General features: G+C 40.3%; 1 protein-coding gene across 2 annotated transcripts in view; it reads right to left on the bottom strand.

Moving 5' to 3' along the window:
• Window positions 1-17,528, bottom strand: part of DCBLD1 (discoidin, CUB and LCCL domain containing 1) — a 48,517-nt gene that overhangs the window by 10,448 nt on the left and 20,541 nt on the right. For both annotated transcript variants that reach the window (XM_027899105.1, XM_027899106.1), the window contains exons 3-9: window positions 11,430-11,567; window positions 10,823-10,874; window positions 10,015-10,087; window positions 8,277-8,410; window positions 3,892-3,932; window positions 2,387-2,602; window positions 850-980 (exon numbers count right to left, since the gene is read on the bottom strand). In XM_027899105.1, the coding sequence (XP_027754906.1) occupies window positions 850-980; window positions 2,387-2,602; window positions 3,892-3,932; window positions 8,277-8,410; window positions 10,015-10,087; window positions 10,823-10,874; window positions 11,430-11,567 (785 nt within the window). The remainder of the gene's footprint in view (window positions 1-849; window positions 981-2,386; window positions 2,603-3,891; window positions 3,933-8,276; window positions 8,411-10,014; window positions 10,088-10,822; window positions 10,875-11,429; window positions 11,568-17,528) is intronic.

Genomic DNA, 17,528 nt, shown 5'->3' with positions numbered 1-17,528 from the left:
TTCTCCTAAGGCAAACTGAGCTCTCTCAGAAACGATAAGTGAAGGTCTGAGTTTGAACACTGTAGGGACAGGGAGTGAGGCTTTTGAGGTTTCTTTTGTTTGAAAGGAAACATGAGGTTTTCAGGGGATAATGTTATCAGACAAACTTGTGCAGTGAATCTTTTGTCTGCATGAACTTGCTGCACTTCTTTCATGTGTTCATTGCCAAAGTCACACAGAGTCTGTGAAAGCTGTTGGGTATTTTAGTGTAAGAGTGTATATTTTACATTGTTACACCAGTTCCTAACAGACGTCGGCTGTGCCCACTTGTGTCGGAAGAGTCCTGCCAGTGAGGGGTGGGGAGTGGTGCAGCCCTGGTGATGGTAGCACAGCCACTGCAGAAAGCCACAGGCAGAGCTCCAGCAGCAGCCCTGAGCTTTACCTGAGGGGTTTGTTTCATTTGGCAGGGGCAGTGGATTGACCATCCAGATGCATCTGAAGGTGAGCCTCAGCTTTGCTGGTGCTGTGCCAACCTACGCTTCTGCACGGGCAAAAGCTGAGCTGAGCTAAAGACTTGCCCAAACAGCCTGCTGTACAGCTTTCATTACACCAGTTTTTTTGAAAGAAGGGTATGGACATACACTTCCCTGTGTGTATCCCACAACTTCACCAATCCCTGGATAACTTCCTTGTTTTGACAAGCTCACTGTCTACTACTCCATGGGCATAAATTACACTGGTGAAGACAACCCAAGTTGAGACTAGTTTGAAACTCCTCATCTTTCTTGACAGTGAAAGCCTGCCCTTCAGTGTCAAGGCAGCATACACATTATTGCTTTGAATTTTCCTACCCTTCCCACTTTCCCTTACCTTTTCTTCATTGCTCAGAATCCCTTTGTAAGTTCTCCATTTCGAGTGGTTATTTTTATAGTTCATTGTAAATGTCTTCACGTAGAAGTTGAAATTCAGCATTGTGGATCCAGAACCAGTGGTCTTAATCCCTTTTGACAAGATGCAAAAAAACATTTTCATTTGCTAGGTGTCTGTTTTAAAGGAACATTTTCAAATGCAAACACAGAAGCCAAAACAATTTGGAAAACTTTGCCTTCAACGTCTTAATTTATTTTTCAAACTGTGTTGAAATTGAGTTTAAGGTTGGGTGAAGAATGGAAATCAGTTTTAAATTGTCAGTTTAGAACCATGGATATTCTTAACAGAGCACAAAGGGCTGAGAGAGCTGCGCCTGTTCAGACTCAAGAAGAGATGACTGAGAGGGAACCTCATTGATGTATATAAGCATCTGAAGGGAGGATGTCAAGTGGAGGGAGCCAGGCTCTTCTCAGTGGTACCAAGCAATAGGACAAGAGCCAATGGGCAGAAACTGATACATGGAAAGTTCCACCTGAATATGAATCATAGAATTGTAGAAACAACCAGGTTGGAAAAGACCTCAGAGATCATCAAGTCCAACCCTTGATCCAACACCACCATGGTTACTAGACCATGGCACTCAGTGCCACATCCAGTCTCATCTTAAAAACCTCCAGGGACAGTGAATCCACCACCTCTCTGGGCAGCCCACTCCAATGTCTGATTACTCTCTCTGTAAAAAATGTCTTCCTAATATCCAACCTAAACCACCCCTGGCACAGCTTAAGCCTGTGCCCTCTTGTCCTACTGCTGGTTGCCTGGGAGAAGAGACCGACGCCCACCTGGCTACAACCTCCTTTCAGGTAGCTGTAGAGAGTGATGAGGTCACCCCTGAGCCTCCTCTTCTCCAGACTAAACAACCCCAGCTCCCTCAGCCTCTCTTCACAGGACTTGCGCTTGAGTCCCTTCACCAGCCTTCACCTGGAGGAAGAACTTCTTTACTGTGCAGGTGAATGGGCACTGGAATGCGTTGCTCAGAGAGGTTGTGAAGTTTCCTTCATTGGAGATATTCAAGATATGGTCCATATCAACCATCTTTACACAGCAACTGTAATTTACATTTTTACACATAAACCAGGAGATGGAAACAGGAATTTCTTTCACCTGAACCATTGTTTCCAACGCTATGACTTTCATGTTTCTTACTGATTCCAGAACTGCATCATTAACAGATCCTAAGCAGTTGTTTATCATCCATCCTGACTCTACTGGTCCCTGTGTAAATATTTTGTTCTTTCAGCATGTTTATAGATCAGACACGCATGACAATTGAGTTCAACCATATATCCCCATAGGAAGACCAGTCTTGTAAATAGCCAAGACTTTTTAAATAGGAAAATAATATTCCTGAATGCATAACATTTCATTACATTTAACAAAAGAAACATTGCATTTGTGCACTGTTAACTTTTTTGCTGCATTCATTTTGTTCTCCAACTGCAACACCAGTTTCTAATAACCAGACAGCAACATATACCTGTTATTCTCTTCTTCTCTCCCAGGTCTATCTCCAACCATTCACGATTGCTGCTGTGGTTAGACGCCCAAGCCAATCCCAGGACTTGAAGCCAAGCCTTGTCGGGAGACCACTGGAATAGCTGCCCAAACTCGTCAGTCTCCTCCCAGTAGGAAGATGCAGTAACATGGCTCTTGGAGAGGAATCCCTCTTCCAGACTGAGAGATTTGTTGCAGCCTAGGAGTCCCCACACAGACAGGCAGAAGGAGTTACTTTGTGTTTTCACAGGATATTTTTATATTAGGCTAGCAACATTTAAAGACCACCCACAACAGCCAAGTCAGACATTGCTGAATCTAGTGCTAGCCTGATGCTCTCCATTAGCTATGGTGTTTACCAGTCAATTTGTAGTGGATGATCCAGTACCAGAGAGCTGCAGTCCCTCTCCTTTACCAATCTAACTCCTACATACAAGACACCTTCTGACTGCATCTGCTATTTTTTGCAATTTTGTTTTTTTTTTAATCTCTGCACTTTTGTCTCATTCCTGTGAAGACTCTTTTTATTTTTAAATTCTCCTTCTGAAACATAATATTTATGTTTTGAGATTGGTGTTAACTCATTCTGCCGTACAAAACATTTCACAGATGAAGGCACTGTACTGAAAGGAACACTTTACTGTAAATATTTCATGATTCTCACCTGCAATTAGGGCTAGGAAAGTTACTCATTAGAGAAGTTCCTTGATACTGCTGCCAAGACATGATATCATGAAGATAATAGCTGCAGGTAAGTATTACAAACTCCACCAAAGAACCCACAAAATTTCTGCACATAGAGGTTCTTCAGAGAAAACAGGCCAGTGGAATATGGTTTCAATGAAGTTAAAAATAATTCCTTGGCAGATTCAAAGGCCTATACATGCTCTACAGTTTTCAGTGGAATAGTAAATGATTTTATCTCAAATTAGTAAAATATAATTCAAATGAACGAATGTGAACTTTTCTCCCCTCTTTGCTGTGTTTTATGCAAATGAACAGCTTGACAGATTAAAAAGAGGGTTTTGCATCTTGGAAAGTCATAAACAAAAACTCGTTCTGTAGCAGTGCAATATAAATATATCCTCATTCCTCCCATGTTTTTTTTCTCTTCTTGTATGATGAAGATGGAATTTATAAATGTCTGAAGAAAAATTGCTTTAATTTTTCTATGGCCAAAAGTACATAAAAATGGGACTATCTGATTGCCGTTTTTCATATGCTGGCACCAGAAATGCAACAGCAGAATACTATTTCTGTTTCTCATCTATGTGCGTATGACCACACATATTCTGTGGTTTTTTTCTAGCTCACTTCACATCCCTTCAATTTTTTTATTCACTTCCCAATTTTAAAAAATTGCTGTCCTAAAATATCCTTCCTAGACACAGCCTGACATTCTCCTGATCATTTTTCAAAACTTTTGCAGAAAATACTTAAATAAAAAGGTAACATTAGAATAGCTAAAAATAAAGCAATTGTTCTTACCATTCGAAGTAAATGTAAACCGCTTATCTGACAGCGAACCACTGTAAGAAAAGAAAAAGGTAATTCAGCCTTTCATGAGGTGGTCACAGGAATGCTGAGGTACAGTTTCAGAATCATTGTTTATCCAGTACAATGTCTCTGGCCAGACAGCCACTTTCCTTGCACTCTAGTACATCCCTTACTGTGACTGAATTCCGATCATTTTTTAAATGGATTTGAACATCTGTTATGCTTTAAAGTGACTTCCTGTCGCATCAACTTGTTATTCTTGCTACATGTGCAGGAGTTACACTTGATGGCAACTAAACCACACCAGCTCTGGCCATTCCTACTTGGGCTACAGGTGTGTCATAGGATGCCAATGGATGAAAACTACTTGTTTTAATCTGGGTGGGAACCAGTTCTTTATAACCATAGCCAGCATCTCCCATCAGGAATGGTTCTTTATGCTCCGTTAACCACGTCTTTTTCTTCCTGCTTCTGACATGGACTGCTTTGCTTCAGGAGAAAAGCGATTTCTTGGACCACTCCACATAGGCCTGCACAATGCAGGACAAGATGAAATCATCATTGTAAAGGAAAGCTAAGCTTTCCTTGGCCTCCCAGGGAGCACTTTCTGATTCCCAAGGAGATGCCCCTGAGGTTTCATTCCAGAAACAATGACTCTGACTGGCTGCCTAATGAAAAGAAAAGTCTGAGTTTTAACCCAAAATTAGTTTGGATTTCTTAAAAATCTGACCCCTTCACCGTCACTTCAATTACCTGCACGCATCATTTGCCCTTTTTGAAAAGCCTGGGCCAGCGTGACTAAGCAGTAAAACAACTTCTGCACTAAGCATCAAGACAGTTCCCTTTCAGGCTGCCCTTTTGTTGTTGACCAGGAAAATTCCCGCCCCCAGCACTGTCTTCAGGCTGTTCCACAGTGTGCACGTCTGTGTGTTTTGAGAGCACTGCAAATGAGGAATAGGAAAGTATTCCCATGTCAAGGTCAATAAAAACACTGCCTCTTTCTGTCACTGAGGGAAAACTAATGACTACAAGCAAAAGAAGCCCATCAGAGATGACGGTGAGCACTGGGTGGGAGCTGATTTATTTGGGCATGTAGGCGGCATGTAGCTAGAAGGGGAAACACAAGCCCTCACTCCCACCTCTTCCCCCCAGGCAATCCTCAGGGGCAATCAGATGCACTCTGCTCACTTCAAACCAGTTTGACATCACAGCCAAAACATTTTTTGCTTTCTTAGTGAATGCAAAGTAACCCATTTCAAGAGAAAAGAAGAAAACAAACACCTGTGATGATCAGTAAAACCTACCCAAAACAGCAATCACAGCACTCCTTGAATATGATAAAGCTTTGTAATAAAAAAGTCACCCACATCCCTTTCAAACAGAGAGCAGCAAATTTGGCAAAAAAAGGGAGGAGATTAACATTTCTAAGGTCTATAAAACTATGAAATCAAGCTGAAATACTTCTGCTATAATTCACTAAAGACGAAAAAGTAATTCAGTAAGTGGTAATTCATCAGTTTCCTAATGTGACAATGGGCATTCGTCACACAAATTCCACTTTGTCCTTTAAGGAAGGGTATCACCCCATGCTCCTCATTTTCCTGACATCCTTCAGGATCCTGCCTTTTTAACACTACTAGTGGTGGCACTACATGGAAGACCTGTGCTGCTAGGTCTGGCAAAAAAAGGACTCTGCTTCCCATAATAAATAAAATAAATAAAAATGTAAAATACATTTTTTTTCCCAGAGTTGTTCTCAGGCAAGCTTTTCCTAAGCAGTGCAAGTTAACCCCAAATCTCATCTTTCTCTGTTCACAAGCACGCAGTATCTTGTGTTTTCAAAGGCAAATGACTTCACATGCGCAGGTGTATAGCCAGAGGTCAGGCCATGTCACAAACTTAAACCCCCATGTACTTGTACTGGGGTACCAGAACTGCCCAATAAATCCAGCCACTTGGTCTTCATTACAGCATTGGTGGCTGCAGGTCCACACGTGGATCTTGAGAACTGAAAACCTGACAGGTGCTGGTGTGTAACAAGCGCACTGAAAAATGGAGTGGGGAGGCGAAGGTCAGCTCTTGTGGGATGATGGGCGAGCAAGCAGTAACTCCATGTTAACAGTGCAGATACTTAACAGCTCGATGCACTCCAGCACCAGCTTTTGATGAGGTCAATTTCAGCTCAAGCCACTAAATAATTTAAATCTTTAGTACTGGAATCCACTATAAATGAGATTTTAAAAGCTTGAGTAAGCTTTTATTTAAGGGCATCTAAAAAGCTCTTAAAGCACTGCTACTCAAGCACCAATTTTTTCTTGCCAGCCCTGGCTCCTCTGCAGGATTTTCTTTCACTGTGTAGGTACTCTGAGGACAGGGAAGCCATGTAACTTTGCAAATACCTCTCGTAAAAGCCTTCTTAAAGCATGGAATGTGTTGGTACATTTATTTTACTAAACAGGCCCACTCTTTCTAGGAACATTTTTTCATTATTTGAAATAAAAGGATTTCCTTGAAAATCCCAGTTTTCCTCTCCTGGCATAGTGAGCTCACACCAGCAGTTCATCTGCTCCAGGGATTATCCCACCTGCCAGGTACGGCAGAAGCATCCTAGGAATCCCATTTTTCTCAAAGTCCATGCCATCTAGTTTGCAGGCATTCAACACGATATGAGCCTGTTTACCTGTAGCTCCCAGTATAACCTGTAGAAAGTGACAGTTGTCTCCTCAGAGCAATTCAGTCTCCTCAAGATGAGCATCATGCTCAGGGAGTGCCCTGGCAGGCAGAAGAGCTACAGGGGCTATGCTCCTCCTTGGGCTGCTTTCTCAGGGGCCTCACATTAAACTGGCTACATCCAAGCCCTGGGGGCTGGCTTCAGCCTGGAAGCACATGTTTCAGCTCTCCTTCACATAAAAGGGAGTTTTCCCACTTGATGTAACAGAGAGGAGTTTGCATCTTTGTGGATACTTCTATTACTCACGTGAAATGGATGGGATATTTTGCGAACAGCAACATTAAAAAGACACCGTTAAGGTAACTGATAATTATACAAACTGTTTTCCCCTAGCACGCCTGCATTTGCTGTCTTAAACACTTCATTCCTTGCCCACTAGCTCTTGTACTGTGAGAAAAAAAAACAAATGGGAATCACAGCTGCCTCCCATTATAAAATTTTATGTGCCGCTGTCTGAGTTACTCCTCCTGGGATTCTCAAGGATCACAAACATAAGAATGTATGTAAACACTTCTGTAACATCTTTAGATATGGTACAAAGTATTTAATTTATGGTTTCCCAAAGCTGGCATGTGTGATGGAAAGAATTTGTATTATTTGTTCTATAGGGGCTTGGTTCCTGGGCAGAGCTCTCAATCCTGCTTTGCTTGATACAACTTTATATTAATTTTCTTTGGCAATCAACTGTCAAGAAAAATAGAAAATATTTAGGTTTTACAGTTCTTTGGCTATGATCTACATACTACACAGGTTTATATACTCTAGTTCCATTATATATAAAGCATTTCAATCTGTGCTGAAGCTTAAGCACAGCAACAGAGCAAATGAATGCCTTTTTTTTTTTAATGAATGAAACCATGATTGCAAAATTGTCAGGAGGGTGTGAGAAATCACGGAGAAAACAGGAAAATAATATAAAAAACACATATTCCCTGAGCTCTCATAGCTATGGGATGGAAATTTCCCTTCCTACTTAAAAAAAAAGCCTCATGTAAAATCCAGATAACATTTGAAAATTAAAAACTATAAACCAAGAGGAATGACAGAAGCAGTTGCTGGAAGGGCTTACTGTGCTGGATAGAGATTAGAGGATTTATTTCTACTTCAACAACAGTACAATTAAAAGTCAGAAGATAAGCAGCAAATATAACACCCTTGCTATAAATATTCTAAAATAGAAAAACTCTGAACATGTCAAAAGCACAGTGTTTAAGAAGTTGTTCATTAAATCCCCTATGGCTCAATGGCACTTTTTATTTATTCAGTCTTCCTAGCTTTTTTTAAACTTTAACATGAATTTATCATGATTTATTAGCACATTGATTAAAGGTGTTCATTGCAGAACATCATACTCTCATGTATCTGCTAACAAAGTAATTTGCAAATACGTTTTGGAAAGAATAGAAGAAAAAAGGAGAAAATACTGCACTACATGGTATAGAGCCACTGAAAACTTGGAATATTTTCCTATCTCCAATGCCAGCACCACTCAAATAAAGCCATAGCAATTAAGCCCAAAAGCCTCTAGACCCACACCTAACACCTTTTCCTCCCAGAATGGTGTCCCCAGCTGCTTCTGCTAATGTGGGCAGCGCACTGTGCCCCAGGATTTGTCCCCAGTGTGAGCACCACCAGCAGTACTCACTCTTGCGAGGGGATGCCGTTGGCGACGGCGCCCTCGTATCGGCTGATGCCCTTCTGCTGGGTGACGCTGATCTGCCCGCCCAGCTCATCCGTGATCACGCCCGCGTGTATCGCAGATTTGCACAGCAGCGAGGTCTGAAAGGCAGAAACCAAAGCTCAGGAGATCAGTCTGACAAACTGCAAATGCTTTCCCTCTCCACGCCACAGGTGTTACAGCTCATACAATCCACGTAAAGCTCAGGAGAAATAATAGGCAGGGGAGGGAGGAAGAACAGTAATCTTTGAAAAATATATGTTTCCCAAAGTAGTTTCTTTTGGGTTTTATTTAAATGAAAAAACAAATAATCTGCTTCTGAGAAGGGGCTGTAAGATTGTCACTCCTCAGGAAAAAGAAGTCAAAGGCAAGGCAACATTTCCTTGGGAAGATAAATCAGTAATTCCTTGGTATTCTTGCCTGAAGTCAGACTTACTACTACTGCACCTTAGGACTTGAGTCATGGCGTACATTAGATTTATCTATGTGTTGAGTAGCTGCTGCTGGGTTTTAAATATAGCCCATTTTCCTAGTGTCTGAGGTGGGATAGCGCTGAAAAATACAGGCAGGACAACTTCTGTGCAGACTAGGTGGCTGCAGGCAGAGAGATTGGTTCACAGAGGCCCTGCTTGGGCTGCGCTACAGGACAATCTGTGCTGCTGGGCTGTTCCCTCCAGGGAGGGCTGTGGGCAGTGGGGGCTCAAAGGCAGCAGGTCTCCAGGGGAGCCCTGCAGGTTCCTCCCATCGGATAAGCTAAATCCTTCTTAATGGTGGAGGGAAAATGTCTCTCACAAATTCCTCAGTGCAGATAAGATCTGCATGAGGTCATGCCATGTGCTGCTTTTCTGTCCTAATCATCCAAACCAAGGGCAGAATAACTTCAGCTAATGAGAATGTCATGTGGCATTTCTTTGTTTCTTCAGCTCTGCCACTTTCCAGACTGGAGCCGGCAAGCTTGAATAACTGGATGAACAGGTTAAACGTGAACACTGACTTTTTAGAAACACAGCAACTGTTCTAGTTGTGATAGGGTGGGATTTTACTTCAGGGATATGATTAAGCTTACTCACTGAGATTTCACAGGCATGACAGGGAGGACAGTCCACGGTGAGAGACACAGAGAGGGCAGAGCTCTGTGTGATATGAACTGTGGATAAATGCAAGCACTTGGGCAAATTCTTTGCTTTAAAGAACAAGCAGTTAAAACAACCCAAGAGGTTGGTAGTTATCAGTGGGATGTGATTAGGCAGTGTGTAATATTTACTTCATCTAAGAGGAGACTGCTAGGAGACTGCAGGCATAATCCTAAAGAAAAAACATTTGTTACAGAAATGTGGGGTTTTTTCACATGTGGACACCAAAAAAGTAAAAGCTAAAATCACAGAATATTTAGTATGTGGATGAGCACTGCCTCAAGAGGGACAAACTCTATGCAGGGTTTTTCCAGAAAGCCAGAAACCACAAGTCAGTAGGTGTATTTGACAATCAGTGGACTTTGTTCTCACACAATTGATTTGTCTGTTTTACAAGTGTCTCTGTGTGCTTATATACTGATAGCTTACTTATATACTGATAATAAAGGGTCTATTTAACACAGCTGGGAATAATTACTGACAAAAGTCAAGCAGCAAAAGTTTAAACTGAATGGTTCTATTTTTGCTTCTTTCATCTTTATGAATTTTCCCTCATTATTCTGGGTACTTACATCTCTGTATCCTTCTCCAATATTCCCAGAAATGTCACCTGCTATGTCTCTGCAGCCAGCAGGACAGTATCTGCTGTAGTGAGAAAAGAAAGGCCTGTTTAAGACATGAACTGTAGTGATGATACACACAAATAAACTCATACAAAAGAAATAATTTTTTTTGCAGCAATTTCTGGATTATGGTCTGTTAGTGAGTCTAGGGGATAAATAAATGGGCCCTTGAGTTCATAGGTGGACTGGACACAGTAGCACACAAAGAACCAGAAAAGCAGTTTTGCAAGGGCATTTATTTCTGTTTAATTCTCTTGTTCTAGAAATGCTACCATGTGAGTTTTCAGCACAGCCCCGATAAGAAGCCTGTATGCACACCCAGACAGCAACCAGAAGAGCACAATTTATTACCATTTCAAATCCTATCACAAAGTTCAAGGAATCAAGAAATTATAGCTTGTCCTCAGATAATCTTGTATCAGCTGGGATGTGATCTGCTCTCAGAGGGAGCACTGGAATTTGAGGCTATTTTGAATTTCAAAGTGGAAACTGTTTTTACATATACCATGTATATGTATGCCCTCACGAGTATTGCTGAGAGCTCTGCATCTCCATTCCATAATTTTTCTAGGCTGCAGACTTCCATTCGGCACTACTGCTTCTCACAACCGAGCCTTGGACACTTATGGCATTGGAACTCAAAAAAGATCACTTCTCCAGAAAACCAAGACTGTTTTCTAACATTTTCTAATTACTGGACCAGATGACAGATACAGCAGAGCAAGCCAGAATGCAGAGAGCTACAAACCCTCTTTACCTGAATTCAGCCTTTGTGTAGTGGTTTGCTCGTTCCAAACAGGTGATCAGATCTGTGAAAAGTTTACAAATGTCAATTCCCATTGTAGGATACAGAAATACAGACAAATATCTGGTTAAACGTGAAATTACATTTAAAGACCTCTCTGTATAATATTTTAGCAATTTTGTTAGACTGGAAGCAACAGCTATGGCTCACCCTCATTCTTTTCAACTCTCTCTTCTACTCCTCTTATGTTTTGCACCTTCATCGAAGTTGAACAGACCTCCAGAATATTAAATGTAGGAATGAAAATATTAATCTGTCCTGCCTCTTGTTCCTATCACAGTGTGGTGGATGCTGTAGCCCAGAATATGGTGGAGCTTCAAGGAGAAAGTGTTTATTTTCTCTTTCACTGGGCCTGTATTGCAAATGGTCTAGCAGCTATTATATCTCATTAACGCTGCAACTATTCCTTGCACACATGCTATTAAGAATACCTTGGTTCAGGCTAATCTGGAAATATTTAGGATCAAACACTTGGGCTAAAATCTATGTGTGTAAAGAAGATAATGAAATAGGGGGGACTATGCCACTAATCCTCTACTAGTTTTGGATTTCACTTTACCTGGATGATCACTACTGGCATAGGACAACAGAAAGCCTCGTCCTGACACATGGGATCCACTCTCAAAGTGAATAGTTGCCTCATTGCTATCCAGAATGATTTCTTTGGGGACAGGCATCAAGTTACCACAATATGGCCCTGTGGCAGAACAAAGAAGATTTGAAAGGTTTAGGTGACATAATTAGGCTGGAATATTCTCATGATTAGCAAAGAGTTTCATAACACATCCATTCTTTTTCAGTAACAATCTAAATGTTGACAAAAGGTTTTTGGCTTTAGTCCTTTATGGGTATGAGCTCCAAAGTTACCCTGACAAGGAGTGGCTAGGATCCAGTTGTCTCCTCATGGCAGAAATTCCAGCATTTGCGTCTCTCATCACATAAGCCTTGAGAGAATTATTAATGCCCTTCGACCTTTGAAGTACAGCATGCTTACAACCAGCAGTAATTCATTAGAGAAAATAACAGAACATTCAAAAGCAATCCAAGGCATCTAGGCAGGGTCCCCTAGATAAAGTTTCCAGATGCATACGTGCTGCTGTAGCACAGCAGCCAGTCAGGAAGGATTAAGATCACAGAGTACCTGGTTTTCAAGGACCTGCGGGCCAAAAATCATACTACAAGGCAGTTAACACCTTACTGAGAACATTTCTTAATCTTTTCATTCTAAAGACACCATCAGGTCATGGAATTACACAGTTCAAGTCTCTGGAGTTTCAAAGAAAAAAGAGAGGTAGAGAAAGGAGGAGATGAAGGGAGTGGGAGAGGGAGACAAGAGCTTTGTGCTTACATTGAATTAGATAAGGGTTTTATAGCTACCAACTGCAGTATCTTGGAACAGTCTTTGGGACACTCCTTTCTTGTGACAGCAGGCATGCCCAGGACTCCTAGTAATTACATTTGCGTCTTTAGAAGTCAGTTCCCAAAGGGAGCATTCCTCTGAGACTGCCACAGTCTCTGTGCTTGCCTTCTATCACCATACCTGGTGCAAGCTTTTGTCCCTGGCTGCCCTCAAGCACAGATAATACAGAAAATCCCAAGTAATTTGGGTACACTTGTTCGAATTTATGAGTCTATTTACCATATAAACTGCAAAGAGGTTTTGTAAGGTGGGAAACAGATTTTTTTCCCAAGAGAAAAAAAGAAACAAATGACCCCTTACAAGCCCTCAGCTCATCTGTTCTGTTGAGGTGAATGACAGCTTTTGTGTCCTAAAGTAAGTTTTTGGGATGAAAAAGTATCAGTTTGATTTTTCCTCATTTTGTTGATCGTGGCTACTTTAGGGCAATTTGGAACTGACTTCTGAGACACAAGAAATTACATTTACAGCATGACATAAATTTGATGAGTGATACCCTTCCTAACAGGCTCCTAAAAGCTTCTTCATTTTACTTGATTTTACTGGGGTTGGGAGGGGAAAGGAGGATTCTTTCCCAAATACTTCATTTGTCTTATTACAGCTATAAGGTAAGCCTAGAGAGTAGCCCGATTGGAGCCAATAACAGCCAGCTGTCAGCAGAATGGGACAAACAAAAGGAGGAACTCTTGTCTTCTGGCTTATAAAAATCACATGGTGAAGCCAGGCAGGCAGAGAAACAAGTGAGGAATGTGACATTTCCCTGGAGTACTCATGTGTTGAAAAATGACTCACGACTTAGTCAGAGACAACAGTGTCTATAAAAAGGGTTAAACAAATTGCTTAGGAAATGAACTTATCAAAAAGACAGCATCTGACACCGTGTCATACCAGACAACTGCACAAGTGATTTATTTGAGAAGGTCTTTTGTGTCAGATTGCAGGGGGAGAAAGTAAAGTGCTAACTTAGATATTTTTTTTGATAGAGACAGAGAGAAAGGGGAAGAAGACAGGGAGGCGCTTCTTCAAAACAAACACCTGAGAAAGCTTTAGTCCTTTTCTTCTCTCAAGGACTGTCTGTACATATTTTCTCACAAGTGCTCCTTGGCTTTCTCCCTTGCAGCGATTGGCAGTGACCTATCTACTCTGTAGGTATAATTTAGATGGCTGATTCATGAAACCACACATCAGCTGGATCAGGGATGAGCGTCTCCTCCAGTGGCAAGTCTACATACGTTCCAGATAATTATACAAACAAATCACACATCATGAGCAAAACCAATAAAATAAAATATAAAATAGTCTAGACTTAGAGAGTTGTATAATCCGAATGAAAGCTAGAAATTCAGAAACAATCAGATTAAGAAATCAGCATTTGATGCCTAAAGACAAGTTTCTACTGTTAAGTAATAAATCCAAAAATGTTACCAGGCTATGGTATTTTCTGCTAAGAGCAGTTCTGGTGTACCGAGAGACTTCCATGGGTAGCTCAAAATTAAGGGGGGCCTAGGATTAATTCCTTAGAGGATACAGAAACAAGAAAGATTATACACTCAAGGAAAGAATATTTTCTGAAAGTTTATCCGTTTTCTGCAAAGATTTTAAAGAAAAAGATAGGTGTAGGATCTATTAATACTATAAAACTTTAACTTGTTCTTTTGTTGCAAACAAAGGAAAGCTTGCAAAATATTTCAATATATTTCTTCTCAGTAGTTTAGGTAACACCGTATCAACACTATACTGTGAGCTCCTCAGACTTGCCTGAGATCTAGCAGTGTTTATTTCCATGTTACCAAATACAGAAATAAGTGCTGAGAGGTAGTGTTCAGAAAAAGTGTAAGCATTATCTCACCCCTATACTGATGTTCTTAGAGAAGCTGATCAGACACCAAGTTGGTTTAGAGGTTCTCTACTCCCTGAAAAACTAGACATGTACAGTCTGTTTTTCAGGAAAAGGTGTTAATCCACTATTTTTGGTGTTTACTGTGTTTAAAATGACCTGTGTAAAAGCACCTTTCTGATTGGATTTACCTAATAATATTGGTTTTGGTTTAGCAGCACCTCACTCCATTTTGTCAGGTTTTTGCAGAGTGGCTTTTTAACCTCAAATTCTCATTTTTTCCCCGAATCAATTTATTTTGCATTGATGGTCTTCCAAGAAATTCTCCAGGGGGACAGCTGATAATGCTTAGAAACTAAAACTGATTCAGGATCAAGACAATTCTCTGGGTTCAATTTTGACTGATGAGAGAATTTTATGCTTTCATCTGTTTCCTAATTTTCTTTGGGAAAATAACATCTTTGTTTTTATGGACTCTTTCCTACGCACTTCCATATAGCAGTCCTCCGTTTCCTTTTATGTTGTAAAGCCAGAGACAGGATAGTCTTGTGGGCTCTCTGCGTTACAGCTTGTGGTGTGCCTGAATTAGATGCACTTTCTATATACACAATAATGCCTAGCAGATTTGCTCTCCATTGACTTACCCATTACCTCGAACACATATGTTGTGAGAATTTATAGACATTAGAAGTCTAAAACTAATCAGCATCTGTAGACATTAGACTTCATCTGAAAACTGTATTTACTGCTCAGTTTTGCCAAATACCTCAGTTGCCTTAAAATGGAAAATATTTTAAGGCAATTGAGGTATTTGTCAATAACACTTTTAAAACTCATACATTCATATGTGATCCCTGTGTTGTCTGTCCATTCCATCTAGGATTTATTTATTTCTATGAGCTGTCTATATGAATACATTACAACCATAGTGGAGATGAGAGATGATGGAGAAAGCCTTGGTTTGTGTCTGATACGAAAATAAGAAACTTGCTTATAGGGCCCTGTTAATTTTTGCTGCAGCATTTGGACTTGACTCTGGATAAATATTTAATTCCTAAACCTGGAACTTAGCCCAAAGTTTTTTAAGATCCCTTTTGAGGACTGCCAGATCACGTTATCAGTTTTTCATCTTCTAATGTTAGTTGTGAGGTAAGTTGTTTTGCATATTCAGCTTGAAAAACGAGTCATGAATGCTGATCTCCCTCTGTTTCCTGTTAAAGTGACTTGGCTGCAGCTCTGATGGGGTAACTATGCAGGATTATTGAGTTTGTTTACTAAGAACAAAGAAAAGAGTTTGATTTAATAAACAGATGTGTTACATGTGATGAAACTGAGTAGGTGTTTTCCATATTTCAGTATTGTTACATCTAGATACCAGGGCCTTTTCTTCTTTCTGCATCTCATTAACAAATTGACCCAACTGTGGTTCCGTCTGTTCGCTCCAGATTACATATATATATATATATATATATACATTTATATATATATATATATATAAATTCTGCAGTAGAGATATTAGGAATCTAAGGATTTCAAATATACCTAATTTAATTTAATATTCTCTATAATTAAACTAACACTTAATGCCTTTCATCCAGAATATTTGATCTGCTGGTATGGTTTAGGTGGCTTGAATTAAATACTTTTATTTTGGGATCACTGTCTCCAAGTAGTATTAACATCCTGCAAGACACATGGTAAATTGTCTCGTGGATATCCTTTGGCTTTCTCCTCTGGAGAGTGAAGAGACTATTTTATGTGTTGTTTATTTTTTAAATGTTAGCAATAGCCTACTGCTTTGTCTTTTTCATAATAATGTTGTTTTGCAAATCTGATGATCTTTACAGCATTGTCTGGTTTTATGAGGTCTACTTTATTTCTCCGGTCAACCAGGCTCTGGCACAGCTCCTGAGCTTTCTTTGTTGAATTATGTTCCTTTATTTTTCTACTTCCCGTAAGAAGTGCTGTGCCTAGAGGACCCTCTACTCTTACACCAGCTGGTAATGCCTACATGTTGCTTGTTTCTGTGGTTCTTCATACTTTCTGCCTCTTCTGCAAGGCTTTTGCTTCCTTTTAGAAGCAGTTATTTCCCTCTTTAGCTATTGAATGTCTGGTTCACTATGCTCATTCTCCTTTCAAATTCCCAAACTCCATTTGAAATCTGCAGTTTGACATTCACAGAGGTCTTTAAGAGGTTTAGATATCAAATCATAACATCCTCCATTCAACGAAGAATCTTCTTCCTTTTTTTTCAAGATTTGCTTAGAGAATGAGCCACAGTTATCAGGCAAGGTGCAGCGACAATCCCATATATCTGCCCTCCAAGATTAATATGTCCTAATGCATTTGTTTGGGGAAAATAATGTTTTAAAATGTCATCCTTATATTCAGTCATCTTTTCTCAAATAAATCAACTTGGAATTACCTCAGTAGCTGGGGAAGGACAGGGGATATGATGAACATGGATTGTGCTTGCTTCACTTCAGAGCTAAAACCCCATCCAGAGTGCAAGACTTGCACAAACACCACACAAACCAGCAAGGATCTGTTGTATGAAAACACCTGCATTCTCAAAATTCATCTCCATCCTACATTCACACGAATACTTGATAAGCAGTATGAAGTAACTCTTGATAAGCAGTAACTCTTCCTCTCCTCTTTGCTCCAACCCTGACACGCACACGTGCAGAGGTAACATGCATGACCCCAAAAGGACATGCCAAGAGACAAAAAGTGCTTCTCTATGTCCTTCTTTGCAGGACTCAGGCAAGGTGGTGTTTAATACTCGGTAGATAGGAGTTGACAGAGTAGTCAGGATGAGACAGCCTGGTTATTCAACATTTAACTCTGTGCAACACAGTCTGACCTCAGGTTGAGTGGTAAGCATTTCTTGTTTTAGGAAAAAAAAAAAAACAAACTCTCAGTTAGCGTTTCCAAAGGGTTGCCAAAGACTGCAATAAAGGAAAAAGAAAAAGGCATCTTAGTTAGACTGGAGAAGTAATTACAATTAAAAAATGAAGTGTCTGGATCACCTGCTCAAGCTATACATCTGCCTGCTTGACCTCAGGTGAGATCCCTCAATTCTAACATTGCTGTGGTTTTAGCCACATCCAAAGACAGAATCACAACAACAGCTAGGAAACGTGAGTGAAGAGCTACAGTTTAACAAAAAACCTAGAGAATAATACATAATACACTGTATCCAGCTAAGAGGAAAGAAGAGTCCATTTGATAAAACAAAACACAGACATTCTTTGTTGCATCAGTCTTTCAAATCTGAAATCTCAGGATACTCAGGCAACCACTCAGCCAAAACCCAGCTGTTAGAAGAGTTTTGACTGTTAAGAAACTGCTTCACTTGATCTTCAGCAAGAACTTGTCTGGGCATTTCCCCGGGTTTCCTG

The sequence above is a fragment of the Empidonax traillii genome, unplaced genomic scaffold, assembly GCF_003031625.1.
Source record: "Empidonax traillii isolate 1590-97213 ecotype Southwest subspecies unplaced genomic scaffold, ASM303162v1 scaffold641:size396790, whole genome shotgun sequence".
NCBI lineage: Eukaryota > Metazoa > Chordata > Aves > Passeriformes > Tyrannidae > Empidonax > Empidonax traillii.
This window is presented reverse-complemented; position numbering and strand designations above follow the sequence as displayed.